Source organism: Torulaspora globosa, chromosome 6, assembly GCF_014133895.1.
Source record: "Torulaspora globosa chromosome 6, complete sequence".
Classification (NCBI taxonomy): domain Eukaryota; kingdom Fungi; phylum Ascomycota; class Saccharomycetes; order Saccharomycetales; family Saccharomycetaceae; genus Torulaspora; species Torulaspora globosa.
In genome coordinates this window covers 554,651-582,160 of record NC_050732.1, presented here as the reverse complement: position 1 = coordinate 582,160, position 27,510 = coordinate 554,651, and the positions used below count along the sequence as shown (strand labels likewise).

Here is a 27,510-nt window from a genome sequence, read left to right as displayed (position 1 = left end):
TGAATTACGCAATGAAATGACATATAGTGTAAACTAAATATCGATAGTCTCTAACTTTTCATCGATCAACTTCCTGAAACTTGGCACTGCCCATTTCAGCCGCCTTAAATCTCGCTCATAGCTCTTATCCCCCGGTGACCCCACTATGTAGTCCAGATATTTGAAACTCTTCTTCATGAAGTATCTAAGACCTTTTATGATAAGAGCTTTATTGTCAACCTTGATAGCGTCCAGCAACTGTAACAGGAAATCTTGTCTAAATGTTATAGTCCTACTTCCTCGGGAATCTTTCGACTTTATTTCTGACTTCTTGGCGCTGGTCAACAACAACTGAAATATAAACATCTCCATGAATCGATTTCCATCTGCATTGAGTCCGCTAATCAAGGATACATGCTTGAGTATATCGAGTTTGAGACACCGTTCTGCGACTAAAAAACCAAAAAACTTTCCTTGGTTTGCCAGGCGCTTGAGTTTTGTATCTTCATCTAAATCCTCTTCTTCATCTAAATCTCCCTCTAATCCGTCATCTTCAAATTTCTTCATTATATCCCAGAATAAAAATCCGAAGGACTTCACCAGTGTTTGTTGATTCTCACATAATCTTTTGGCTAAAAGAGCATAATACGGATTATAACCATTACTATCGCCATCCTGTGACAGGCAATGCAACAGGACCCTAGATATTTCCAATGTTTGCTTTTTCTTCAGATTGAGCTTCTCCAGCTTTGTGAAGGCATCCATGAAATCTTGAGCTGACATGATGCTGATAAAAATCGCACGACGTATATCAGTATTCATACGTTGTTGTCTTGCTATTTCCGACCAATCTGGGATATCATCCAGCAAATCATCGTCTAATAGGATGGTTTCACTTTTGCTTTGTGACCTCCCGTTATTAGCTTCAGGAAGTTCTTCGGAAGCGTTAGCCATATTTCCTTTCCATGAAGCTCCAACTAGCCACCATTTACCCTTCGTTTCAACATTTTTGATATCGTCTATAGATACTAATAGGGCATCGTTTGCACTGGAGTTTGTTTTAACTACGGACTGGAGCTTCTTTTTCACCGAACTATGAGATGTGGCTAACATGGAGGGTTTCAATCTGTTATTTTTCAGGTCTAAGATTGTATCCAAGAGGAATTTCATTCGGGGAGGTTGATTGGCTATCCCTTTGACGTTCGAGAGCAATACTGCAATAATGTCTCTCAGTGCTGCGGGATCATCGCCGCGAATCAATGAACCAGATACCGAGATTAACTTTAATAGCAGCTCCGTTGTCAACTCATTTGGTCGGTCAACAAATAGGCGGATCAGGTCATAAATTAACTTGCTAGAGGTAAGGCCAAAATTGTAGCAGTATGCAATTAAAGTTAAAAGATTAACGGGTTCTTTGGAGAGCAGCAGCGGTGCTTCTTCTAAGTTGCCCGATTTTTCGTGTTCCAATGTGCGGTTCTGCGACTCGTAGTAACCTAGAAAGGACTCAACACTCAACTGTATGAATGAAGCTCCAATATCAATACCTCTCAGCTTCCATAGGGAATACAGGACAGCTGAGTAATTCATAATTAAGCTGTCAAGCAGCTTATGTCTTTGCGCTACAATATCAATTACCTGTTCAACAATCGCCTCTGTAACAAGCTGACGGGCATATTTGTCGAACAAGTCGTTCAACGATCCGACTATAATAGTAATATTCGAGTCAGACAGCTTATTCAATGAAGATTTGACGTTTTTTCTTACTTCTGATTGAACAGAGGACTCCTGGTTGTTTTCCAACTGCTTCTTCCTTAGAGATGGAGGTACATAGGTCTCAGTGCCAGAAGCGATGGGGGCAACTAATGGGTTAGGCTTCTTTTTCGTCTTTCCTGTGGGTTTGCCGCCTTCATCTCCATCGCTAGCATTCTCACCCTCAAGCTCCCGCAGTTGCTGCCATTCTTCCTCGTCGAGATCATCCTCGTCGAACTCATCAAAGTCTCCTGACGAAATTTCGTCGTCTGAAGATGGAAGACCCGCCATGGGCTGTTCATCTGACTCTTCACCTTGGGAGTCACCGGAGCTGCCCTCGTCCTCGGCAAGATCGCCATACTCCTCGTCTTCATCACCGTACTTCTCGAAAAAGTCCAAGCCTTCCAACAGTCCGCCGACCGCGTCGAACTCATCTTTTGCGCGAATTCTCTTATTCTTGCCTTTTAACCCAAGCTTCTTGGCATAATATTGCATGTCCATTTCGTCTTTTTCAGCGGCAGCCCGGTCAGAAGGAGCCAAAGGAAAGTCAATCTCTTTCTCATACTCCTTCTTCTTCTTTCTTTCGCTCTTCGTCAATTTTCCTGTCTCCTTCTGCTTTCCCTTCTTCTCTTTCAAAGCTTTTAGTGCAGCCATCGTTTCTTCCACTGACATTTCATGCGCATCCTCTTCTTCATCAGGTGTATCCTGATCCCGTCCCTCTGCCTTCTCATCAAGCCCCACTTCATCGCTATCGGCATGGCTTTCGTTTTCTTGTTCTCGCAGCTGTTCTCCATCCAGATCCTCATCATCAAAGTCATCAAAATTGCCTGAGGTGAGTTCATCGTCTGAGGAAAACGGAAGATCATTGCGGTTCTCGGGAGCTGCTTCAACTTTACGCTTCGCTGAAAGTATTTTCGATGCAAATTTACCTCCCGCCTCCAACCTTCTATCAGTCTTGGAATGTTTCTTATCCAGTCGCTGTCGTTTTCTCCTTTCTTTCCTGCTCAGCTGGGGACCAACACGCCTCTTGCCTTTGGTCTTACCAGTCGGTCTGAACCTCTCGTCATTCTCATAATCGTGAGCCTTCAGTTCATCCAACAATGATCCCGGAAGTCTTATACCGTGCTTATTTGACATCCCAATGCTTTAAATACTTCCAATTTGGCCTTGAACAAACGATCTTCCTGGTATTTTGCCGATACCTAAGTTCATCTCATCGCATCAAGTTTGCAAGCAGAGGCCATTTTTTAAAATAATGTAGCTTACTTGTCAAAGACTGCAAGAGAGCGAAGAAGATAAACCTTAGAGGTGCTTGGATAGGCCATCATGTCGCGGAAATTTGATTTAAAGACGATTGCCGACCTTTCTGTGCTTATTGGAACAGGTATATCGCTATACTATTTGGTGAACAGGCTGCTTAACGATGTAGAAGCAGGGCCCATGTCTGGTAGATCAAAGGAATCCAAGAGCAGACAATTATCACAATGGCAGAAGCTGATTGACAAGAATCCAGAACTGGCTAAGGTGGAGTTGAGTACCTATGAAAAAAGCGTGCTTTCCTCTGTGGTTACCGCAGACGAACTGGCAGTGACCTTTAAGGACATCGGTGGGCTGGATTCTATCATTGCTGATTTGCATGAAAGCGTAGTGTATCCGCTGATGATGCCTGAAGTGTACGAAAACAATCCTTTACTGCAGGCTCCGAGCGGCGTGCTACTGTATGGTCCGCCAGGATGTGGTAAAACCATGCTTGCCAAAGCTTTAGCAAACGAGAGTGGTGCCAATTTCATATCGATAAGAATGTCCTCGGTAATGGATAAATGGTATGGTGAGTCGAACAAAATCATCGATGCTATGTTTTCCCTGGCGAGGAAGATTCAGCCTTGCATGATATTCATCGATGAGATAGACTCCTTTCTGAGAGAGCGTGCTTCAAGTGATCATGAAGTGACCGCTATGCTCAAGGCAGAATTCATGACTCTGTGGGATGGACTGTTAACCAGTGGCCGTGTGATGATCGTCGGGGCCACAAATCGCATAAACGATATCGACGGGGCATTTCTGCGGAGGCTTCCAAAGAGGTTTCTTATCCCCCTACCGGGGAGAGACGAGCGCCTTAAGATTCTAAAGGTGTTGTTGAAAGATACCAAGACGGACGATGGGCTTTTCAGCATAGAGACCATTGCTGCTCACACTAATGGTCTATCAGGCTCGGATCTGAAAGAGATCTGCAGAGAGGCAGCACTGAATGCTGCAAAGGAGTACATCAAGCTCAAGAGAGAGTACATGAGCCAAAATAGCGAAAAAAATCCTCAAGATTTTCCTGTACAGATGAGGCCTCTTAGAACGTCGGACTTCAACGGATTGCTAAAACTGGATGCGCAGCAACCGCTCCAATCCATGTCGTTGGATTAGTATGCTGCTCACTGATTTCTGAAATTGAAAGTGTGTAAATAAGCAGATAATTCGTGAGAAGTATCCATATATATAAGATGACTAAACGCGGGCGCGCATCTGTTATTCAGCAATATAACACTTCAAGACCATTCGGTAACTCCCAGAATGACCGATAAGATGCCTACAGAAGGTCATACTGGTCGAAAAATTATATATGATGAGGATGGCAAACCGTAAGTGCCAGGTTTCAAATCAACTACGACATAGCTTTGGAGCGACTACTAACGTTTATTTGACAGATGCCGTTCTTGCAATACCCTGCTAGATTTCAAATTTGCCACCGGTAGAATTACGAGTAGGGCAGCTCTGCCTGAGAGGGCTGGACGGGAGTCTCGTACCATTCCGGCACAGGAGTTGATACCCGGTTCCAAAAGCTACGCTAAAGTTGAACCGCCAGATGTGGTAGAACTAGGCAATTCATCGTGGAATCTGCTGCATAGCATCACAGCAACATATCCTTCGAAACCCAGTGAGCAGAAAAAAGCCGAGATGAAGCAATTTCTGACGATCTTCTCCCATATATATCCATGCTCATGGTGCGCAAGAGATTTTGAGAAGTTTATCGAACAGAATGCTCCAAAGGTAGATTCAAGGGAAGATCTTGGGAGATGGATGTGTGAAGCTCACAATGCGGTTAATGAAAAGCTTGGGAAGGAGAAATTTGATTGTAATTTCTGGGCCAAGAGATGGAAAGATGGTTGGGATGAAAACTAGCATTTAACGACTGAACTCTTGCAATCTGTATATAAAAATCTAAATTTTGGCATTGATAGAATCCAATAAGATGACTTATGTAAATAAGGAAAGATCTAGTGGAACACTACTGCCCTTTCCACTAGGGTACAGCTTGGTTCTGTTTTGATATGGCCTAGGTCTGGGTATTTGTGAAGCATTAGCCCATTTGAACCTCGAATCATCGATGACTACTTTACCGCTGTTTAGTTTGACGCCAGAGGTGCTATCAGATCCATTGATCGTGAGCTGGCTGACCTCAATATTGGGAACATTTGTGCGCTCATTTATAGTTCCTCTAGCAGAGGATTCGCCTGATGAAAACAGCCGCTGTTTAATGTTACCAGTTTGCTCCTTGCTTGGAGGCCGAAGTGGTGCCTTCGTTATAGCTGGAGAGGCCCCAGAAATAGACTCACTTTCCTGTTGTCTAGTAGCCGGTACTGATCGAGGGGGAGGTGCAATGTTGGGAGGGCCTGTTACAAGTTGTGGGGGAGTGAAATCATTCGAAGGCGGTGGCGGGGCCTTTGGAACAGCGGATGGCAGCGGTGGGGCTGAAATTGGCGGTGACATTGGCGGCGACGATGGAATGGAAAATTCGCTCTCAGGGTGGCCAGCATTTGTTGCTCCCGGTGAAGGCTGGATATGATGTTGCTTGAACGATGATTGTATCTCATCAAGAAATGAGCCTTCTTGAGCGATATTCGAGCGCGAGTGATCGATATCAGACGATAACCGCTGTGGAGGGATGGCGGCGGGTAAAGGAGGAGCAGCGGTTGGTAGAGGGGGAGCAGCTGTTGGTAGAGGGGGAGCAGCTGTTGGTAAAGGGGGAGCAGGACTGGGAACTGATGTCACTCGAGAGTCAGAGACACTTTGACTGGCTTTGCGAGGCTTCAATTTCGACTCAATCTCACCCATCAAAGACATCGGACCTCCTGACTTGCCGCGTCCGTCATCAACTCTATGCATCGAAGGTGCCGGAGCAGAAGCCATGGCATCCGGCTGCTCTTGCTTAGTTGAATAACCAGTACCATCACCCACCACATAGCGGTCGTCTCGCTTCTTTTGTATTTCGCTAAGGAAAGGCAGTGGGCCGCCCAGTGTAGGAGCTGCCTGTTTGCTATCCCGTGCTGCTGTGGAGGAGGGAGTCGTACTGGTGCTAAAAATTTGGGATGCCGGTGGTGCTGGGGGGGCAGGTGGCGCTGGCGGCGGCGCTGTTGTTCTCATCTCTGGGGTCGATTGAGAGGACATTGGCGGCGCTGGCGGAGCCGGCGCAGATTTTGCCTTTAGTGGCGACTGAGAAGGCAATGGTGGTGCAGGTGGAGCCGCTGCTGTTGCTCGCTTTGGTTGCGACTGAGAGGGCAATGGAGGCGCCTGCGATGGCAGAGGTGGTGCTTGACTTGGTAGGGGTGGCGCTTGACTTGGTAGGGGTGGTGCCTGGCTTGGTAGAGGCGGTGCTTGAGGTGCAAGCGCTGTAGGTTTTGGCGGCACAGGAGCAGCGGATGGTATTGAAGGGCCAGCAGACGCCGTTGTCCCGTCGACAGAGCCCAGATCCGACCTTCGCGCATTGATCTCAGCCAAGAAAGGAAGTCCTGCGGGTGGACCCGGAGGGGGAGCGGCCAAATTACCAGTTTCAAAGCCTTTTAAATTACTCGCCTCGACTGGCGCCGCTGGCGCTGCCAGGAAAGCTGGAGGAGCCGGTGGAGGCTGCGAAGAGGGTACGCCTGGTACTGGAGGGGCCGAAGAAGGAAGTTTTGGAGGTGGTGGCGCACCTGTGGCGGGAATAGGAGGTGACGATACCTGTACTGTCGACGATAAGCTTGAGATAGAGCTTTGCTTTTGATGGGATCTTCTTTTGGGCCTGGCACTGGGTACAGACGGAGCCGGAGTTACAGGGATGTTTGGAACATTGGCAGACGGAACTGGGGGAGCTACTGAAGAAGGTGCTGTCGGCATGCTTGGCATACGATTAGAAGGCAGTGGCGGCACTTTACCTGTTGGAATGGCAGGTGGCATCCCTGGAACTGGTGGAGCACTAGAAGAGTTCACTGTCTGCGATTCTTGTCCCCTGGAGACCTTTCTCAATGTTGGGATCCCTCCAGCTAGGATATCTCCTAACTGAGGAGCACCCAGCCCAGGAGCAGGAGGCGCCGATCCCACAGCTGAAGGTAAACTAGGCCCATTTGCAGAGCTGGACTTGGACCCAGACCCGACTACACCGCCGCCACCTACTAAAGGCGCACTTCTATCATTAGTTTCTGCTTTCTTAAGTCTCGTTCCCTTCCGAATATCTCCCAGTAGTGCATCGCGACCTTGCATAACAGATGCTGCTGGCCTCGGAGCGGTTGCTCCGCTCGAGCCAAAGCCCGAAGGTGCCGGGGGAGGTGGAGGTGGAGGTGCTGGGGGACCTGCCATCTCAATAAATGCTGGATGTGCTCTATATTCCGTATTTGACGTAGTGAGCTCTAGTTTGATATAAGCCCTAAGACGACTTGTCAATCCCCTATAACACACGTATAAAACGACAAGATTCAAGCCTATATAAGCTGAATATTTTATCGTAATATGTCTTTTATTCCTCCGAGTTGGCTGCTGCAGAGAGATTCGATCCAACCGGCAGTCGAGAAGCATTGAGCTTTAGTCCTGATTAGCTAGACAGCTGGCCAAGTCTATGTTCGATGGTTCTGTCTTATGGCTTCTTCGAAGATCCGTAGATTTTGGCAAATTGCCTTGTGGTCTATGGATTCAAAGCGAAGCCCAGAATGATGCGTTATCGTTAAGGAAATAAATAAGCGATAAATCGCTGGATTGCGATGTTCTGCATCGTTGAGAAACCGCGAAGTATGCAATCACTTTCATACTTTTTATTATCCAGTGACACATTATTTCTCACGTCTTGTTTGTACCTGTGGCTCGCTTCTCGGCGAGCGTCATTGTTGCGTAAAACCTTTCAGAGATAATTCGAAGGATGGGCGGATCGAAGTTGAGGGTATCTCGACCACCGTTATAAGTATCGGTATCCTAGTTTGTTTCTCAAGCAGCTCGTTGCGTCCTTCCTTGGTAAGAATGAAACAGGTGAGCCTATTCCATTGTTTCACAGAGCTAGTCTTCCCTAACAGAATTCTTTTAAAGATTTCCACTACACTTAGCATCTTTTGAATGTGCTGCCCGTAGGAGTAGAGGCAAATATACTGGCAATCGGTATTCTCCAGTTTATCTATCGTCTGCTTGATATTATCGTTCTTTGTAACTTTGCGATATGAGATGATGCCATCGCCAATGACTTCTGGGCCCTGAATACAGCTAGAGATGATATGGTCATATATGTATTTCATAGTGCTTTCCTGGTCAGCAGGATCGATGCGAGCATCTTTACCATCATATTGAACCCGCGGTAATCCTGCCATGTTAGATCAGACTTGTTACTCCTCAATAAACCCTTCGATTAAAGCATTACGTCCAATTCTTCCTACTGATCGATGCATTAGCCTTAGATCTTTAGATGCCCTTTAGGCATTTTGTGACTGTTTGCGAATTTCAATCCGTGCACCCACATTTTTCAATTTATTTTTTTTTCATGATTTTTCTGACATTTGATCACGTGTGGGACGCATCTTTCCGATCTGAAAAATATGGGCCTGACTGGCGAGCAACGGGTAGGAGCAGGATCTATGGAAGGTTGAAGTTAACTTGCAATCAGAATTGACTTCAAACGGTTCAGCGAGATTTGGCTTCTTGTTGGGGTTTTCAGAAGAAAGCGGAATACCTTTAAACATCCTGCAGACATACATATCGTTGATAAAAGTTTGAAATGGGAGGAATTCGTGAGAAGAAAGCTGAATACTTCGCTAAGCTAAGAGAGTACTTGGAAGAGTACAAGTCCATCTTCGTTGTTGGTGTCGACAATGTCTCTTCGCAGCAAATGCACGAGGTCAGAAAGGCTTTGAGAGGCAAAGGTGTTGTCTTGATGGGTAAGAACACTATGGTTAGAAGAGCCATCAGAGATTTCATTGCTGAACTACCAGACTACGAAAAATTGTTGCCTTTCGTTAAGGGTAACGTTGGTTTCGTCTTCACCAACGAATCCTTGAAGGACATCAAGGAGGTTATCGTTGCCAACAAGGTCGCTGCTCCAGCCAGAGCCGGTGCTGTGGCTCCAGAGGACATCTGGGTCACTGCCGTGAACACCGGTATGGAACCAGGTAAGACCTCTTTCTTCCAAGCTTTGGGTGTCCCAACCAAGATTGCCAGAGGTACCATTGAAATTGTCTCTGACGTCAAGGTCGTTGAAGCTGGTAACAAGGTCGGTCCATCTGAGGCTTCCTTGTTGAACTTGTTGAACATCTCTCCGTTCACCTACGGTTTGACCATCGTCCAAGTCTACGACAACGGCCAAGTCTTCCCATCTTCCATCTTGGATATCACCGACGATGAATTGGTCTCCCACTTTGTCTCTGCTGTCAGCACCATCGCTTCCATCTCTTTGGCTATCGGTTACCCAACCTTGCCATCCGTTGGTCACACTTTGATCAACAACTACAAGAACTTGTTGGCCGTCGCCATTGCTTCCAAATACGTCTACCCTGAGATTGAGGAATTGGTCGACAGAATTGAGAACCCTGAGAAGTACGCTTCCGCTGCCCCAGCTGCCGCTGCTGCTTCTGGTGCTGGTGAAGCTAAGGAAGAAGCTGCTGCTGAAGAAGAATCAGAGGAAGAGGATGAAGACATGGGTTTCGGTTTGTTTGACTAAGAAGCATAATCCTTTTACTATCAGGTATGTATAGGTTTTGTATTTCTTTCAGATGAATGAACTTCGATTTCAGTATTACTACGCGCCGCGTCAGTAATTCAAAAGTTGGCAAGGCAGCTCAACCTAAATAATTGTAGCACAAAGACGCTGATGAGTGAAATGTCTAGATAAACGATCAGTTATGACCTTAAGTCTGAAAGACATTAATAGTGCCGCCACTGGATCGTTCACTTATAACCATTTTTCGAGGATCTCCATTTTGCAGGACACATTCACGGTAGAGGAACAAAAACGGCAGAAGCTCTTCTTGAAGCAAAAGATCAATAAAGTATACGATATCTCGCGAAGATGCTACCACGAACACAGCGGGAGAGATTGGGATGCCGCAGTTGTATCTGAGGAAAATAACGTCGTCGCTCATCTGCTCAGTACCGAGAGTGACAGCGTTCTAGATTTCTCAATTTTGTCAGAAAGAGCCGATATTGATTCCGATCTGCAACTCTTCACGCCAAACGTACTAGGAGGCAATTCTTCCTTCGATTTGGCAGAGCTTAACGCCCAAATGGCTCTCCTATTGGTAGAATATTTCCCGGGAGCTCATCCAAGCGCCAATTTTCTAACAAGATTAACGTTGGCCATCGTTCCCCAGATGGTCCGATTAAACCAAGCATTGGACAGATATGACCACCTCGGGTCAGCAGAGCAGAGTGTTGGAAATTTTTTACACACATGCGACAAGCTCTTTCCAAAGATCTGGATCCCTCATTTATCCGAAGCTATCGAGAATATGAAGTCAGGACAGCAAATACTGCAAAAATTCGACGGCAGGTACAGCAAAGTGGAAGCAAAAGATGCATTTGAGCCTGGTGTGAGAAGGATCATTCGCAAATGGTCTTTACTAAACTATTTCCCCGTGGTTCTCATCAAATCGCTTAACTTTCAGATCGAATCCAACTCCGAGAACCGGATTGCTGCGAACGATGTATACTTCATCGGCTGCAGCGAGCTATTCAAAATTGCCTTCATAACCCTGGCGATAGAGGTGAGTAAAGGTCTTGAAAAAGTGATTAATATTCTCATCGAGCTGAATGCCTCCAATGGGTTGACTAACAAGACATTAATAATTCTTCTAGAGCTACTGCTGGAATGCACTGTTGATTCTCGCGCTGCTGAGATAATGATTGGCCTCGATCGAGTCGTCAAGAGATGGATTCTGTTCAAAGAAGCCGCCGACGAGTCCACAAGGTCTATTTTCCAGCATTGGGCGGGACAGATCCTAGAAAGTTACAACGCCCAAAAAGAACTAGAACACAAGCTCAGGACTGACGAAGAGGAAGATGAGGCCGACCTGATGTTTGACAAGTGGGAAGTCGGCAAAATGTTTGTTAACGAAATTATACAATTTATTGAGCCAAGAAACTCTACCCGCGCCAGAAGCGATCTGTTTGGTTGGCTCACAGTCTTTGACGAGTGTCACCATTCCAGCTCGTCTCAAAATTATTCGCAAGACCCTCAATTCGACTTCGATACCGTGAGCATCCGAAGCATCCAGTTACCTCCAACCTCCGAAGTCCCCAAGCACGCCTACGGGAAACGCGAAGCGCTTAGAAGATGGGCGATGAGCAAGAAGAATAAAATGTCAGAAGGCTATCGCCGCATCAAAAAAAGGTTTCAACAAGCCTTCCACACGCATACAACTCGTGCATTAATCACCTCTGTCAGATACTACAACGCCATCAATGGCAGAAAATACGAGTATCATTTTCCGGACGAGACGACTGAGTTTACACCCGACCAATGTGCCCAAGTGCAAAGAATTACTCAAAAGCTATACAAGAGAGAAAAAAGAGGCAAGAGAAAAAGAGATGCAATAAAGGTAATATTCATGTAGTCTGCAAAACTTCTCTTAACTCCGACACATGTATACATATAGATCGCTATCAAAGAACCTTACATCGAAAATGTCCTCATTACTGTAATATCTTCCGTGGACACCACGCCAGCGCGACACACTCTGACGTGCTGTCAAAACGGCTTTATCTCATTTACGTGTGTTCTGCCCCTCCCCAAGATTGCAAGGCGATGCGGGCTGGGCGCGGGCGTACGAGTTGACGTCGTTTCGAGAACACTGAGGGAGTAGTGGGGGTAAGTTCATTTGTGAGCAACCAGATCAAGGCCGATGAGCACGACGATAAGCCCGTTTATCTACGGATATATAGTATATATAAATGAGTGAAGCAGTTTATTGCCGTTGGGAATCGCTTTCTTTGCTAGACTACCGAGGTTGAATTCTCTTGTTTTGTTTCTTCAAGTTTATTGTACAGAATACAGTTGACTATTCTGATGAGAAGAGAGTTGACTGGGGCTAGATCAAGAATTGAGTACCTTTCCAGCAAGCTTGTTGTTTCAAAGGTCGGGATCTCGCGGATTTTATCTCTTCGTCAGTATGTCCGGCCTGTTCAGGTGAAATTGTACTCTTCAGACGCTGAGCGGACTCCAGCGGGTCCGTTGTTTGATCATCACAACAATACCTTCCAGACGACGACCTCGCAGGGGAAATATGGCTCGACTGAAGTTCTCAACAAGGACCTGCTGTCAGATGCCATCCCTTCGGTGGAATTGGCGTACGATCTGGTGAAGGACCACACTTGTCAGTTCATTCCGGAGAAGCCGTCTATCATCATCCTACATGGGCTCTTTGGCAATCGGATGAACAACCGGTCGATTGGCCGCGAGTTGAACGAGTTGCTGGAACGAGATGTGTACTTGCCCGACCTGCGAAACCATGGAGCATCGCCGCATATTGGCAGGCATGATTATACTTCGATGGCGCTGGATGTGGAAAGATTCATCGCAGAAAAGATCCTGAACCGCCCGGATGCAAAGAAACCCATTATCGTGGGTCATTCCATGGGTGCCAAGGTTGCCATGAGCGTCGTGTTGAGAAAACCGGAGCTTTGCTCTATGCTGGTCAGTATAGACAACGCTCCGGTGGCTACGCCGCCGATGAATGCGTTCCCACGATACACGAAGAAGCTTCTACAGATTATCAACGACCCTGGCATCCAGACGGCCAAGCAAGCCGAGGAAGCTTTGAAAGAAGTAGAAGAAAAGAGCGTCGTCAGACAGTTTTTGCTCACCGTGCTGCAGAGAGTCAAGGACGAGGAGACAGGCCAGTGGAAGTTCAAGTCCAGAATCCCGCTCGGCATCCTGAACGACGCCATCGTGAAGGGCAACATCTCCAACTGGGAGTTTAACCCGTGGGTCCACAGATTTACTGGTCCTTCACTGTTCATCCGAGGCATAAGATCCCACTACGTTGCAGACGAGTATCTCGCAGACATAGGCAATTTTTTCCCCAATTTCGAAGTCAGAGACATAGATGCTGGTCATTGGGTCAACACCGAGAAGCCACGGGAATGTGTGCAAAACATCGTCGAGTTTGTGGAAAGACACGAAGACGAATTGAAGGCTTCAAGATTGTAGTTATGTTTCAAACACGTCGCTCTCGCTACATACTAGATCGATTGATTACTCAGCGTATGACTCACGCTTAGCTCTGTATCTTATAGCAGCGCCGCGCGCTCTTAAATCAGCAAGCTTCATTACCCTTGAGCGCTCCCTGAGTATTAAAGCAGCGCCCAAGAGACAAGCGGGGAGCAACCACATCCAGGAGGGCTACAGAGATGGCTACCAATCAGCAGTTTGTGACGCTAAATAACGGGAACAAGATTCCCGCTGTGGGGATCATTGGAACGGGTACTGCATGGTTCAAGAAGCAGGGACAAGAAGAGGTTATCTCACCGGAGTTGATTGAGCAGATCAAATACGCCCTAAGTCTGCCTGGCGTCATCCACATCGACGCCGCAGAATGTTATAACACGTACGTGGAAGTCGGAAAGGCGTTGGAACAGAGCAACAGGCCCCGGGACCAGATTTTCATCACTGACAAGTTCTCTCCGCAGGCCAACGACGGGAGAACCGTCTCCGAAAGCTTCGAAAGAGGACTGGCCAGGATGGGCGTCGACTACGTCGATCTGTACCTGATTCACTGCCCTTTCATCAGCAGACAGGGGTACTCCCTGGAGGACGCCTGGAGCGAATTGGAAGCGCTGTACGAGAGCGGCAAGGCCAAGAATATCGGAGTGTCCAACTTCCGCGTCAGCGACCTGCAGAGAATACTCAAATCGGGTAAAGTGAAACCGCAAGTGAACCAGATCGAGTTCCACGCTTTTTTACAGAATCAGACTCCGGGCATCTTCCAATTCTGCCAGCAGCAGCAAATCCAACTGGAAGCATATTCGCCTCTGGCGCCTCTACAGAGAAAATCTGACGAGCTAAAAACAGCCGCAGGAGCCCCGTTCTACCACTACCTGGAACAACTCGCTTCCAAATACAACAAGAGCGAAGCTCTTATCCTACTGAGATGGGTTACCAAGCGCCACGTGATTCCTGTCACGACTTCGTCGAAGCCTGCAAGAGTGAAGGATGCACAGGAGAACCTCTTTACCTTTGATCTCACAGATCAAGAGGTGGACCAAATTACATCGCTGGGTCTGCTACACAAGCCTCTTAGATTGTACTGGAACGAAGTCTATGCAGACTACGACTCGCAAGCACAACAACCTCTATAGTCGTACAAAGTGCACGTATATAGCAAACTGGAAATCGTTATCTCTAGATACGGCTATTGCGACGCGTCGCGGGAAAAGAGATTTTTTTCTTTTTCGCGTATATTCCCTTTTGGGCAAACTAAAAATAGCTCGAAAAACGGGGCTTGGCCCGGTGCCCCACCAACGCGACGCGCTTCTTTTTATAGATCCGTTCCGACGCGGCGCGCTACCCGCGGCATCACAGGTGCGGTGCACGGGCGCCCGACGGTGCGGCGAAAAGATCGTTTTTTACCGCTTTCTCTCGGTTTCAAGAGAACAAAAAAAATTTTTCCCGCCTTGGGGTCTGATCCGGCAGTACGCGTAAAGGATCTGATGCCCAGCGAGTTCTCTCCGTTAAGATAGGTTAAAGATACACGAAAATTCTCTGCAGTTTGGTTGTAACACTAGATCAGCGAATCAACCAGGCACTCAGACGTACCTCTTTCTATGTCCGTCCGGCTCTCGCAACCATCGCTTGTCGACTTTAATTTACTTCGTCAAGTTCTTTTTTTCATCCTTGCATAAGCCTATCACCTCTTTTAAAAGAGTTTCTTAAAACTCACCTTTTAAATCACTTTTTTTTTTCCTCCTTCATTTCCGTTCCACTTACTCTCGTCGAAGAAGGCGTCTCGTTACTAAGTTCGAGTTTCTCTTCTCTTCTCTTCTCCCTACAAACCACTACATCTTCTGCTTGCTGGTTATAATACGGTATAAGAAAGAAAGAGGAAGGGAGATCAATAGCATCAGGTGTTTTTTGGACGATTATATTTCGAATATAGAGGTTTCGTAAGAAAGCTATTCTCAGACACTCGCTAGGAATTCATTCTGTTTCTTTCCCATCGAAAAGATGTCCTACAACGGTCATCCCAACGATAACCAGCCTCCATACCGAGACCAGAACACCGCTGGGTATGATGGTCAGGATCAGGCGTACGACCAGTACGGTCAACCTGTTTATCCCGCTAATGATGCATATTATGATCCCAACATGTCAGGTGACGCATACGGTAATCAACATATGATGGGTGGTGACCCATACGACGCCGACCAGGCGGATTACGCTGGAGCAGACGGGTTCTACAACCAGCCTCGTGGACCGGGCCAGAATCCCGAGAATTTTTCCGATTTCAGTAGCTACGGTCCTCCCGGCACACCGGGCTACGACAGCTACGCGGGCAATGGCCAGTACACTCCGTCACAGATGAGTTATGGGGAGCCGGGATCGTCTGGCGCTTCGACGCCGATTTACGGCGGCGAGGGTTACGATCCAGCAGCCATCGCCATGGCCTTGCCCAATGACCCATATCCTGCCTGGACTGCAGACAACCAGTCCCCGGTGACGATTGAGCAGATCGAAGATATCTTTATCGATTTGACGAACCGGTTCGGGTTCCAGAGAGACTCTATGAGGAACATGTTTGATCATTTCATGACTTTACTGGACTCTCGAGCTTCGAGAATGGCTCCTGAGCAGGCTCTATTGTCTGTGCATGCGGATTACATCGGAGGCGATACGGCAAACTACAAGAAGTGGTATTTTGCTGCTCAGTTAGACATGGATGACGCCGTTGGTTTCAGAAACATGAGCCTGGGTAAGCTGTCGAGAAAGGCAAGAAAAGCAAAGAAAAAGAATAAGAAGGCTATCGAGGAGAGTAACGCCGAAGATACAGAGGCTACTCTGAACCAATTGGAAGGTGATACCTCTCTCGAGGCGGCAGATTTCAGATGGAAGGCAAAGATGAACCAAATGTCTCCACTTGAGAAGGTTCGTCAAATTGCCTTGTACTTGCTGTGCTGGGGTGAAGCAAACCAGGTCAGATTCACTTCTGAGTGTCTCTGTTTCATCTACAAATGTGCCTTGGATTATTTGGATTCTCCAATGTGTCAGCAAAGATCGGAACCTATGCCCGAGGGTGATTACTTAAACAGGGTCATCTCTCCGCTTTACCGCTTCTTGAGAGACCAAGTTTATGAAATCGCCGACGGTCGTTTTGTGAAACGTGAAAGAGATCATAACAAGGTTATCGGTTACGACGATGTTAACCAGCTTTTCTGGTACCCTGAAGGTATCGCCAAGATCGTCTTTGAAGACGGTACGAGGTTAATTGACTTGAATGTTGAGGAGCGTTACCTGAGATTGGGTGACGTTCTCTGGAGTGATGTTTTCTTCAAGACTTTCAAAGAAACTCGTTCCTGGTTACACCTGGTTACTAACTTCAACCGTATTTGGGTCATCCATGCTTCCATCTACTGGATGTATGTGGCTTATAACGCTCCTACTCTTTATACACATGACTATCAACAATTGGTGAACAATCAACCGGTGCCCGCTTACAGATGGGCCTCAGCTGCTCTGGGCGGTTCTTTGGCCAGTTTGATTCAACTTTTCGCTACGATTTGTGAGTGGTCTTTTGTTCCAAGGAAATGGGCAGGTGCACAGCATCTTTCTCGTCGTTTTTGGTTCTTATGTGCCATCTTTGGAATTAACTTGGGTCCGATTATCTTCGTGTTTGCCTATGAAAAAGAGACTGTTAACTCCGAGGCCGCTCATGTCGTGGCAGCAGTTATGTTCTTCGTGGCTGTAGCCACTGTCCTCTTTTTTGCCATTATGCCTCTAGGTGGTTTGTTCACTTCCTATATGAAGAAATCTACTAGACGTTATGTTGCTTCTCAAACTTTCACCGCATCGTTCGCTCCATTGACTGGTATCGATATGTGGCTATCCTATTTGGTTTGGACTACAGTGTTTGCTGCTAAGTTCTCTGAATCTTACTTCTTCTTGATTCTGTCTTTGAGAGATCCAATCAGAATTCTATCCACTATGACAATGAGATGTACTGGAGAATATTGGTGGGGAGCGAAGCTTTGTAGGCAACAACCAAAGATCGTTCTAGGTTTAATGATCGCAACCGATTTTATCCTGTTCTTCTTGGATACTTATCTGTGGTATATCATTATCAACACAATATTCTCCGTCGGTAAATCCTTCTGGTTGGGTATTTCCATTCTGACTCCGTGGAGAAATATCTTCACTAGATTACCAAAGAGAATTTACTCTAAGATCTTGGCCACTACCGATATGGAGATCAAGTACAAGCCTAAGGTTTTGATCTCTCAAGTTTGGAACGCCATTGTTATTTCCATGTACAGAGAACATCTGTTAGCTATTGACCATGTCCAAAAACTGCTTTATCATCAAGTTCCATCAGAGATTGAGGGAAAGAGAACTCTAAGAGCCCCTACCTTCTTTGTCTCTCAAGATGATAACAATTTTGACACAGAGTTTTTCCCAAGAGATTCCGAAGCTGAGCGCCGTATCTCTTTCTTCGCCCAATCCTTATCCACACCAATTCCTGAACCTTTGCCAGTTGATAACATGCCAACATTCACCGTTTTGACTCCTCATTACGCTGAAAGAATTCTTCTTTCCTTGAGAGAAATTATTCGTGAAGACGACCAATTCTCAAGAGTCACTCTGCTGGAATATCTAAAACAATTACATCCTGTTGAATGGGAATGTTTCGTCAAGGATACCAAAATCTTAGCCGAGGAAACCGCGGCATATGAAGGTGGTGAAGATCCAGAGGGTAAAGAAGACGCTTTGAAGTCTCAAATCGACGATTTGCCCTTTTACTGTATCGGTTTCAAATCTGCTGCACCTGAATACACACTACGTACCCGTATCTGGGCATCTTTAAGATCACAGACATTATATCGTACTGTTTCTGGGTTTATGAACTACTCGAGAGCTATTAAGCTTTTGTACCGTGTTGAGAATCCGGAAATCGTGCAAATGTTTGGCGGAAATGCGGAAGGTCTGGAAAGAGAACTGGAAAAGATGGCTAGAAGAAAGTTCAAATTTTTGGTTTCCATGCAAAGATTGGCTAAGTTCAAACCACATGAATTGGAGAATGCTGAATTTCTACTAAGAGCATACCCAGACTTACAGATTGCTTACTTGGATGAAGAGCCTCCACTAAACGAGGGTGAGGAGCCAAGAATCTACTCTGCTTTGATTGATGGCCACTGTGAAATCCTGGAAAATGGACGTAGACGTCCAAAGTTCAGAGTCCAGTTATCTGGCAACCCAATTCTTGGTGACGGTAAATCTGACAATCAAAATCATGCGTTGATCTTTTACAGAGGTGAATATATTCAGTTGATTGATGCCAATCAGGATAACTATCTGGAAGAATGTTTGAAGATTAGATCTGTTTTAGCCGAGTTTGAAGAACTGAACGTGGAGCAAATCAATCCATATGCGCCAGGTTTGAGATACGAAGAACAGGCCACTAATCATCCAGTGGCCATCGTGGGTGCCAGAGAATACATTTTTTCTGAAAATTCTGGTGTTCTTGGTGATGTGGCAGCCGGTAAGGAGCAAACTTTCGGTACCTTGTTCGCTCGTACTCTGGCGCAAATTGGTGGTAAATTGCATTATGGTCATCCAGATTTCGTCAATGCAACTTTTATGACGACAAGAGGTGGTGTTTCCAAGGCGCAAAAAGGTTTGCATTTGAACGAAGATATTTACGCCGGTATGAATGCCATGTTACGTGGTGGTCGTATTAAGCACTGTGAATATTACCAGTGTGGTAAAGGTAGAGATTTGGGTTTCGGTACAATTTTGAATTTCACAACTAAAATTGGTGCGGGTATGGGTGAGCAAATGTTATCCCGTGAGTACTATTATCTAGGTACCCAATTGCCTATTGACCGTTTTCTTTCGTTTTATTACGCACATCCTGGTTTCCATCTGAACAACTTGTTCATTCAACTATCACTGCAATTGTTCATGTTGACCTTGGTTAACATGAATTCATTGGCTCATGAGTCCATTATCTGTATCTATAATAGGTACACGCCAATCACTGATGTTATGTACCCAATTGGCTGTTACAATCTTTCTCCTGTGATTGATTGGGTCAGACGTTACACTCTTTCCATCTTTATCGTCTTTTTCATTGCTTTTATTCCTATTGTCGTTCAAGAGTTGATAGAGCGTGGTTTATGGAAAGCCACGCAAAGATTCTTCCGCCACATTCTGTCTTTGTCTCCTATGTTCGAAGTGTTTGCTGGTCAAATTTATTCTGCCGCTTTGTTGAGCGATATGAGTGTTGGTGGAGCACGTTATATTTCAACCGGTCGTGGTTTTGCAACTGCTCGTATTCCGTTCTCAATTCTTTACTCAAGATTTGCTGGCTCTGCGATTTATATGGGGTCTAGATCAATGCTGATGTTACTGTTCAGTACTATTGCTCACTGGCAAGCTCCATTGCTGTGGTTCTGGGCCTCGCTATCGTCTCTGATGTTTTCTCCATTCCTCTTCAATCCTCATCAATTTTCATGGCAGGACTTTTTCCTAGATTATAGAGACTACGTTCGTTGGTTATCCAGAGGAAATAATAAATATCACAGAAACTCCTGGATTGGTTATGTCAGAATGTCTAGATCCCGTGTCACTGGGTTCAAACGTAAGCTGGTCGGTGATGAATCCGAGAAAGCTGCTGGTGACGCCGCTAGAGCTCACAGAACAAATCTGATTTTCTCTGAAATTTTCCCATGCGCCGTCTATGCTGCAGGCTGCTTCGTTGCGTTCACTTTTATGAACGCTCAAACAGGTGTCAAAACGACTGATGATGACAGAGTTAACTCTACTCTGCGTATCATCATCTGTACGTTGGCCCCAATAGTGATCGATTTAGGTGTTCTGTTTTTCTGCATGGGTATGTCCTGCTGTTCTGGTCCATTATTTGGTATGTGCTGCAAGAGGACTGGTTCTGTCATGGCAGGCATTGCCCATGGTGTAGCCGTCGTTGTTCATATTGTATTTTTCATTGTGATGTGGGTCTTGGAAGGTTTCCATTTCGCTAGAATGTTGTTGGGTGTCATTACTTGTATTCAATGTCAGAGATTGATTTTCCAATTCATTACTGTCTTCTTGCTGACCCGAGAATTCAAGAACGATCATTCAAATACCGCCTTCTGGACAGGCAAATGGTACGGTGCCGGTTTGGGTTACATGGCATGGACTCAACCAAGCAGAGAACTTGCCGCAAAGGTCGTCGAGCTATCGGAGTTCGCTGCTGATTTTGTTTTAGGCCACATCCTCTTGTTCTGCCAATTCCCGCTACTTTGTATCCCTGGTATTGACAAGTTTCATTCTATTATGTTGTTCTGGTTAAAGCCTTCCCGTCAAATCCGTCCCCCAATCTATTCCTTGAAACAAACAAGACTGCGGAAGCGTATGGTGAGAAAGTACAGCTCGCTATATTTTGTCATTCTACTCATATTCGCTGCTTGTATTGTTGGGCCAGCTGTCGCCTCCAGTAAGGTTCCATCTAACATTGGTTCCAGTTTGACTGGTACGTTCAAGAATTTGGTTCAGCCAAGAAACAAGTCGAATAATGATACAGGCTTCCAAATGTCGACATACGTAAGCCATTATTACACACACACTCCTTCAATGAAGACCTGGTCAACGATCAAATGATCGTAGCCACGCCGCTCAGAGGTCAAATAGGAGATTGTATATTGTTATGTTCGCATCTGCGTTGATAGCATCAGGAGCGCAATTGAATCCGGAGATTCATTGGCTATTTCAATATTACTGTATACTCTCCCTATGTTATATATAATCATTCATTACCGTTAGAATTCGCAATGTTTTATGGACGCTCATTCGGGAATACATTTAGCTCTATTTGATGTTCTCTCCTTCCTGATCGCTCTCCAGTAATTAATCGTGCGCGCCGTTCTCAGGCGTCACAAAATGAATGTCTGGCGGAGGCGACAATATTTGTGTAAAATGAACTGTACATCTTTAATCACCTACTACTCCAGGTTTTATTGTGGAACATACAATCTAAGCATATTTTGAATACACGGAAAGCTGATAACGAGTTTAGACAGTATGATTAGTTTGATATCTACCATCTTACTCATGGTAAGAACGGTAGTTGGGGTACCAACTCAAATAAATAATGTTGCGGAGATAGAGATAATAGGAAATAAGTTTTTTGAGTCTACTACTGGTGAGCAATTTTTTATGAAGGGTATTGCTTATCAACCTAGCAGAAGCCTGCAAGAACTCGAAGCGGCTGAAGGCACCTATGAGACGAAGTACATTGATCCATTGGCCGACCCGGAAATTTGTTTGAGAGACATTCCTTTACTACAGGAGCTAGGTGTAAATACGATCCGAGTCTATTCCATCGACCCTACCAAATCGCATGATGAATGTATGGATGCTCTTTCAGAAGCTGGTATCTACGTTTTACTGGATCTAGCTGAACCGGATGTTTCTATTCCAAGGGACAAACCAGTTTGGGACGTTAACATATGGAGAAGATATAAAGATGTGGTTGATGCAATGCACAAATATTCAAATATTTTAGGATTTTTCGCTGGAAATGAGGTGACAAATGACAAAACCAACACTCATGCGTCTCCTTTTGTTAAAGCTGCTATCAGAGACGTCAAAGAGTACATCAAAGGTCAGAAATATCGAAAGATCCCTGTTGGTTATTCCTCAAATGACGATGCAGATACTAGAGAAAACTTGGCCCAGTATTTTGCTTGTGACGATGACCATGCGGACTTTTATGGTGTTAATATGTATGAATGGTGCGGGTACTCGTCCTATGGAACTAGTGGCTACAAAGAGCGCACGGAGGAATTTGAAGATTATCCTTTACCGATTTTTTTTTCTGAATTTGGATGTAATCTTGTGAGACCAAGACCTTTCACGGAGGTCGGCGCCTTATTCGGACCAAAGATGTCCAAGACCTGGTCCGGAGGTCTTGCATACATGTATTTCGAGGAAGAAAATGAGTATGGTGTCGTCAAAATAAATGATAATGGAGATGTTGAAAAGCTAGATGATTTTGAATACTTGCGCAATGAATATTCGAAGGCTAAGCCTGAAGGCACACAAAAGAAAGAATACGCAAATTCTGAGCGCAACAGAAGTATCAAATGCCCCTCCGCTGGTTCAAATAAGGATTGGAAGGCAAGTAACAAAGTTCCTCCAAAACCAGATGTTGAAAAATGTGACTGTCTGGGCACATATCTGCCCTGCCTCGTTGTTCCCTATGAGGATTCTACCAAATATCAGGAACTATTCGATACTGTTTGCAGTAAAGTGAACTGCTCTGATATCATGGCGGATGGTTCGAGTGGAGTTTATGGTAAATTCGCAGATTGTTCCACTGAACAGAAGCTTGCCCTTCAGATCAGCAAACTATATGCCATCAATAATGCTGCCCATAGCGCAAATGATAATGGAGGAAATATATGTCCCTTTGCGGGTAAAAATGTTTATTTCAACAGTCAGTACAAAAGCTTGTCGAATGACGCCAAATGCTCCAAATTTGGGTTTGATATCATGAACTTTCAGTCAAGCACATCGCCTTCGGAAACAATTGTCGAGAACGATGGAAATAGAGTCGCAACGGATGTGCCAACACCAAAGGCCGGTTCCGGATCTACCACGCAATATAAAAATTCAGGATATGCAATCTTATTCGTAACAGTCTTCATTGCGAGCCTTCTGTTATGAATTATGGTTCTTCCATCGTTAGATATTTATAACCATAATGAATAGACTAGACAAACTTGGGACATTAAATCGTTAGAATCAAAACAGTGTTTAATGCAATATGCAAGGCCGGCCCTGGCCACCTCTGCTTGGAATATTTACTATAAGGTACGCATAGATAACAGTAACACGCCGTTAGTTCCTCTTCGGGCCCCAGTTAACACCAAGAAAGCCCTTAGGCTTCGCGACAGTCCCTAGCTGTGGTTTGATTAGATAATAGCGCTGCTCACCGGCCACATCGAGGTACATGGATTTAAAGTCCGGTTGATAATTCTTGTCCGATTCGACAGCTTCAATATGAACAAGACCTCTCTTCTTTCTAGATTCCACATGGAATCTCATGAAGTAATGAGCTTTGCCATTCTTATCGATCTTTTTCGTAGAGACAATCGGTCTGTTTCTAGTCCACTTATCGCTCGTAAAGATCTCCCCATACGCCTTAAGTCTTTCCTTGCTATCCTCCGTATCATTACATTGCAGGAGAGCTCTAGCAATCTCGTCTTTCTCGATCAATGACACCGACCGGTTAAAGATTTGGGTATCCCCTGACGGAGAAAATAGTTCTGATAGGATCAGGTATATTACGACCACAGAGAGCCCAGCAGCTCCAATTACAAGCGTTCCAGAAGCAGTAAAAGTCGTGAAAGCCTTGACTTTCGGCCATATCGTCAGCCTCTTCCCTGATTTTCGTTCCTCAGTGCTACTGCTAGTAGCTGAATGTGCATTGAATGTTGAGTAACTTCTAGATGGCCCCCCTGACCAAACAACAGGCTTGCAGTTGACTTTTGGCTTGGCTGGCATCAATCTCGATGGCACGATGGTGGCCCTTGCCATCTTCCCAATGCCCATAGGACTTTCGCGCAAACAAACAATAGCCGATATCATTTCAAGCAAATATAGGCAGACCTGTAATTGGCCGTAGATGCAATTGCTGGACGAAGCCCGTATCAGCCTTGAACGGTTCCAACTAAACTGGAACTCCAGACTCTTAGTTATTCATACCAAAGACAACATCGTTTAATACGCCGCTAAAAATTCCAGCCGATCTCCGAGGATATACTCCTCATGCTATGCTTATTCATCATAAGGATATTATGCCCCCTTAGTGCAATGGTTAGCATACATTTTTCCGGTGGATGTGATCCGGGTTCGAGTCCCGGGGGGGGCTACACAACATCCCATAATTTTTTTGCTCTGGTCTCTCAGTAGAAAGAATGTCATCATGGTGGCAAATCCTGACTTCCGAAAGTGGCATTTTTGCGCTGCAAGAAATCGAAGCTACCATAAAGATGGGACTGTTACAAAGAACCCACACACCGGATTTGAAAATTTCCATTTTCGCATTTTTTTTTTTGCGTCGCTTCCGTTCTCTCGCGTCCCATTTTCCCGCCCGCGGCGGTATAGTTAACCTCAGTTACGCCAGACTAGCCTGCCTAGCCTGAGACCAGACAGGCGGAGGACTCGGTGCTGCTCTGTTGGAAGTTCTCCCACCTGGGCGGGAGCTCCTTCTAGATTGCAGGGAGCAGGCTCGCTCGCCGACCCAAGCCTAACGGTTTAGCACACTAGTGGCTACTGAGGTAGCTGAAATATCAGTATAGAGCCGTGATTAGCGGCTGGTTGCAAGGTGTAACGAGCTAAGCAAGGATAAAGGATAATAATGGCTAAGCAATCTCTAGGTATGTTGAAGAAGTGGAAGTGAATGATGGAAAAAAGACGACCAAGTGTGCGGACACAAGTTGAGAAGCAGAGACAGTTGCGGCAAGCCCGAACAGACCGTTTCGTTACAGCAGTTGTGGACGCACTCGGGCTATAGCAGTGGAACAATCTTTACTAACAACGGATTTGCCTTGTCATAGACGTTTCCTCTGACAGAAGAAAGGCCAGAAAGGCTTACTTCACCGCTCCATCTTCCGAGCGTCGTGTCTTGTTGTCCGCTCCTCTCTCCAAGGAATTGAGAGCTCAATACGGTATCAGATCCTTGCCTATCAGAAGAGATGACGAAGTGTTGGTCACCCGTGGTTCCAACAAGGGTCAAGAAGGTAAGATCTCCAGCGTTTACAGATTGAAGTTTGCCATCCAAGTCGACAAGGTCACCAAGGAGAAGTCCAACGGTGCTTCTGTTCAATTGAACCTGCACCCATCTAAAGTTGTCATCACCAAGTTGCATTTGGACAAGGACAGAAAGGCTTTGATCGAGAGAAAGGGTGGTAAGTTGGAATAAACTGTTTGCTCACTAATTGTGTAAAATCTTCGTCGTTTTATCTAATTTCAACCTCCATGTATAACAACAACCAACGATAACAACCATTACTGTTTTCTACTGTTTGATATTTCGATGGGTTTCGCCAGTTGCTAAGGTTTCTTGCGGGGGGACTTAGAAGCGAACAAAGTAGCTAAAGGTCACTAAGGTCAAAAGATTGTAGAGAGAAGACTCGAGTAGCTTTCTCGAGTGTGGTGGTGAATTAGTGGAGTGGTATTTCATTATCAAAAAGGAAATATGGCTGCGATCCTGTCAGATGAGGAGGAATTGGTCAATGGATTGGGTAGCGAATTATTGATTGCTCCTACAGGAAACCATATGGCACGAACTGGGAAAAGATGGTCTGGTAGCGGTGGAGCTCGATTGAATAATTTGAAGAAACCTACTTCCGATGGTGTTCATGACCCTGTAGAGGAATATATCTCACCGGGCCAGCTGTACTCGACCGAATCAGGTAGGCTTTTCCATGCGGGCAGGATACTTATAGTTTTGGTGGGACTCCCAGCTACAGCCAAGACCTTGCTGTCCGTTGCCATCACTAGATATACTAGATGGTTGGGAGTCAGGACCAAATCGTTCCATGTCTCTGAATATAGAAGAAAAGAAGGTGTAGAGGTACCGGACGACTACTTTTCAGCGCTTCCCTCGACCAAGGAAGGGATGGAAACGAGAAGAAGGATATTCAGTACGGTTTTTGATGAGATGGTGAAGTTTTTCATGGATTCGAAGGGTCAGTTGGCAATTTATGATGCTTTGAACATTCGTCGCAGCGAGAGAAAGGATCTGGAGGGCAAGTTTCGTGCTCTTAATATAAAAGTACTTTTCATCGAGTCTATCATGACCGATGACGACCTTGTTGCTCGAGGTATAGTTATGGCGTCGCAGTCATCGGACTATAAGGGATTGTCGAAGGAGAAGGCAAGGTCCGCGTTCATGCAGAGGATACTTGTCAACAGACCATTATACGAGGAAATAATACCGGAGGAGCAGTTGAGCTACGTGAAGTATATCAACTTTGGCGAAAGATTGATAGTAAATAACAATCGGTATGGTTATCTTATTAACAAGATCGTCTTCTTCCTGATGAATCTGAGAGAAAAGAAAGGATGCGTCTATTTTGCACGCTGTGGAACCAGTGACAAGGACAAATATATCGATGATGAGCTACTTAATCGGGACGGCTTGCGCTATTCCAAGATACTGACCGATCTTGTTTTGGACAGAATTAATTCCAGAAGATTATCACGTCATGGGACGCCGAATTCGTCGGCCAAGGGCTCTACACCGATACCGGAAGAGATTTTCAGCAAGATGGACAGCCCTACTTTGATACCAACGATGGCGACACTGCAAAGGACAGCCTCTAGAGGCAATCATAGGATCAAGCAGGTTACCAGTTGGGATGGTGCAGACGAAGACTCCTTTGTTGTTTGGACAGCGCCAAGGAAGAGAACGTACGACACAGCTAAGTTCTTCATGGACAAAGGGATCTCCGTTCGCCAGCGGTTCCAGCTGCAGCAGCTGCATCCCGGCGTGGTCGCGGACCTCACCGAAGAAGAAATTAAAGAGCGCTATCCAACAGAGTACCGGGAATCTTTGAAGGACAGGTACCATTATAGATTCCCAAGGGCTGAATCGTACCACGACCTGGCGGTGAGAATGGAACCGCTACTGCTAGAAATGGAACGGATGCGCGGGGACATCCTGATAATCGGTCACGAATCGACTCTAAAGGTACTATACGGCTACCTCATGGCCTGTACATGCGAAGAGCTGCCCGATTTGAACTTCCCACGAGATGAACTGATCGAAATCTCATTCAGCCCCTTCAAAAACACGGCAGAGACAATTCCCATCCCAACTCATTAAGTATATTCCCAAATAATCAACATGTTGACGTTACTCATTAAAAAACCCTATCTCTATTTATAACCCAAATTGGCTGCTACTACATACATAAATCCAAGCTTACCAGCCATTGACGAGCGCCCATTACGCAGCTTCGCTCTCAAAATGCTCCTTGCGATGTGATTTCCTTGAGCGGAGCTTTCTATCGCCAGATCCCATCGAGCTGCCCGAACCGCCGGCGGGAAAACTATGCGAGCTAGCCTGTCGCCTAGCGGGCATCTCCTGAGCAGCTCGTAGAAGGTCGTTTCTGGTAATAACATTGGGTTTGGTACTCGCCTGGCGACCGCGGCCCAGATACATTACAGATATAATTGGCGAAACAATATAAGTTGTTATACGCGAAGTCATCTCGTCTGACCTTGCAGTAATGTTCGTCTGAGTGCCCTCTCTCATCATGGTTTCTAGCAATTGATTTATTGTAAGTATT

The 27,510-nt window shown here is 45.7% G+C and overlaps 15 protein-coding genes and 1 non-coding gene across 16 annotated transcripts; 11 read left to right on the top strand and 5 right to left on the bottom strand.

Moving 5' to 3' along the window:
- Positions 1 to 33: 33 nt before the first annotated feature.
- On the bottom strand, positions 34 to 2,865 carry SGD1 (Sgd1p; the record flags this gene model as incomplete). The annotated part of the gene is made up of 1 exon (XM_037284753.1): positions 34 to 2,865. The coding sequence occupies one exon, from the start codon at positions 2,863 to 2,865 to the stop codon at positions 34 to 36; it is 2,832 nt and encodes a 943-aa protein (XP_037140649.1).
- Positions 2,866 to 3,054: 189 nt separating this feature from the next.
- Positions 3,055 to 4,143, top strand: MSP1 (protein-degrading AAA family ATPase MSP1; the record flags this gene model as incomplete). Its single annotated transcript, XM_037284752.1, has 1 exon — positions 3,055 to 4,143. One exon carries the CDS (start codon positions 3,055 to 3,057, stop codon positions 4,141 to 4,143), a length of 1,089 nt encoding a protein of 362 aa, XP_037140648.1.
- Positions 4,144 to 4,302: 159 nt separating this feature from the next.
- On the top strand, positions 4,303 to 4,899 carry ERV1 (flavin-linked sulfhydryl oxidase; the record flags this gene model as incomplete). Its single annotated transcript, XM_037284751.1, has 2 exons — positions 4,303 to 4,358; positions 4,425 to 4,899. 2 exons carry the CDS (start codon positions 4,303 to 4,305, stop codon positions 4,897 to 4,899), a joined length of 531 nt encoding a protein of 176 aa, XP_037140647.1.
- Positions 4,900 to 4,974: 75 nt separating this feature from the next.
- VRP1 (Vrp1p) lies at positions 4,975 to 7,545 on the bottom strand (the record flags this gene model as incomplete). Its single annotated transcript, XM_037284750.1, has 1 exon — positions 4,975 to 7,545. One exon carries the CDS (start codon positions 7,543 to 7,545, stop codon positions 4,975 to 4,977), a length of 2,571 nt encoding a protein of 856 aa, XP_037140646.1.
- A 299-nt stretch (positions 7,546 to 7,844) lies between these two features.
- POP6 (ribonuclease P/MRP protein subunit POP6) lies at positions 7,845 to 8,321 on the bottom strand (the record flags this gene model as incomplete). The annotated part of the gene is made up of 1 exon (XM_037284749.1): positions 7,845 to 8,321. One exon carries the CDS (start codon positions 8,319 to 8,321, stop codon positions 7,845 to 7,847), a length of 477 nt encoding a protein of 158 aa, XP_037140645.1.
- A 404-nt stretch (positions 8,322 to 8,725) lies between these two features.
- On the top strand, positions 8,726 to 9,664 carry RPP0 (60S ribosomal protein uL10; the record flags this gene model as incomplete). Its single annotated transcript, XM_037284748.1, has 1 exon — positions 8,726 to 9,664. The coding sequence occupies one exon, from the start codon at positions 8,726 to 8,728 to the stop codon at positions 9,662 to 9,664; it is 939 nt and encodes a 312-aa protein (XP_037140644.1).
- A 181-nt stretch (positions 9,665 to 9,845) lies between these two features.
- SPO77 (Spo77p) lies at positions 9,846 to 11,555 on the top strand (the record flags this gene model as incomplete). The annotated part of the gene is made up of 1 exon (XM_037284747.1): positions 9,846 to 11,555. One exon carries the CDS (start codon positions 9,846 to 9,848, stop codon positions 11,553 to 11,555), a length of 1,710 nt encoding a protein of 569 aa, XP_037140643.1.
- A 452-nt stretch (positions 11,556 to 12,007) lies between these two features.
- IMO32 (Imo32p) lies at positions 12,008 to 13,150 on the top strand (the record flags this gene model as incomplete). The annotated part of the gene is made up of 1 exon (XM_037284746.1): positions 12,008 to 13,150. One exon carries the CDS (start codon positions 12,008 to 12,010, stop codon positions 13,148 to 13,150), a length of 1,143 nt encoding a protein of 380 aa, XP_037140642.1.
- A 200-nt stretch (positions 13,151 to 13,350) lies between these two features.
- On the top strand, positions 13,351 to 14,298 carry HG536_0F02920 (aldo-keto reductase superfamily protein; the record flags this gene model as incomplete). Its single annotated transcript, XM_037284745.1, has 1 exon — positions 13,351 to 14,298. The coding sequence occupies one exon, from the start codon at positions 13,351 to 13,353 to the stop codon at positions 14,296 to 14,298; it is 948 nt and encodes a 315-aa protein (XP_037140641.1).
- Positions 14,299 to 15,163: 865 nt separating this feature from the next.
- On the top strand, positions 15,164 to 20,809 carry FKS1 (1,3-beta-D-glucan synthase; the record flags this gene model as incomplete). Its single annotated transcript, XM_037284744.1, has 1 exon — positions 15,164 to 20,809. One exon carries the CDS (start codon positions 15,164 to 15,166, stop codon positions 20,807 to 20,809), a length of 5,646 nt encoding a protein of 1,881 aa, XP_037140640.1.
- A 420-nt stretch (positions 20,810 to 21,229) lies between these two features.
- GAS2 (1,3-beta-glucanosyltransferase) lies at positions 21,230 to 22,876 on the top strand (the record flags this gene model as incomplete). Its single annotated transcript, XM_037284743.1, has 1 exon — positions 21,230 to 22,876. The coding sequence occupies one exon, from the start codon at positions 21,230 to 21,232 to the stop codon at positions 22,874 to 22,876; it is 1,647 nt and encodes a 548-aa protein (XP_037140639.1).
- Positions 22,877 to 23,050: 174 nt separating this feature from the next.
- On the bottom strand, positions 23,051 to 23,800 carry TIM21 (Tim21p; the record flags this gene model as incomplete). Its single annotated transcript, XM_037284742.1, has 1 exon — positions 23,051 to 23,800. The coding sequence occupies one exon, from the start codon at positions 23,798 to 23,800 to the stop codon at positions 23,051 to 23,053; it is 750 nt and encodes a 249-aa protein (XP_037140638.1).
- Positions 23,801 to 24,011: 211 nt separating this feature from the next.
- On the top strand, positions 24,012 to 24,083 carry HG536_0Ftrna9R. Its single transcript has one exon. It is a non-coding gene; the product is annotated as a tRNA-Arg (tRNA).
- Positions 24,084 to 24,572: 489 nt separating this feature from the next.
- On the top strand, positions 24,573 to 25,136 carry HG536_0F02880 (60S ribosomal protein uL24; the record flags this gene model as incomplete). Its single annotated transcript, XM_037284741.1, has 2 exons — positions 24,573 to 24,591; positions 24,772 to 25,136. The coding sequence occupies 2 exons, from the start codon at positions 24,573 to 24,575 to the stop codon at positions 25,134 to 25,136; spliced, it is 384 nt and encodes a 127-aa protein (XP_037140637.1).
- Positions 25,137 to 25,412: 276 nt separating this feature from the next.
- HG536_0F02870 (bifunctional fructose-2,6-bisphosphate 2-phosphatase/6-phosphofructo-2-kinase) lies at positions 25,413 to 27,044 on the top strand (the record flags this gene model as incomplete). The annotated part of the gene is made up of 1 exon (XM_037284740.1): positions 25,413 to 27,044. One exon carries the CDS (start codon positions 25,413 to 25,415, stop codon positions 27,042 to 27,044), a length of 1,632 nt encoding a protein of 543 aa, XP_037140636.1.
- Positions 27,045 to 27,167: 123 nt separating this feature from the next.
- CIS1 (Cis1p) lies at positions 27,168 to 27,479 on the bottom strand (the record flags this gene model as incomplete). The annotated part of the gene is made up of 1 exon (XM_037284739.1): positions 27,168 to 27,479. One exon carries the CDS (start codon positions 27,477 to 27,479, stop codon positions 27,168 to 27,170), a length of 312 nt encoding a protein of 103 aa, XP_037140635.1.
- Positions 27,480 to 27,510: the final 31 nt, after the last annotated feature.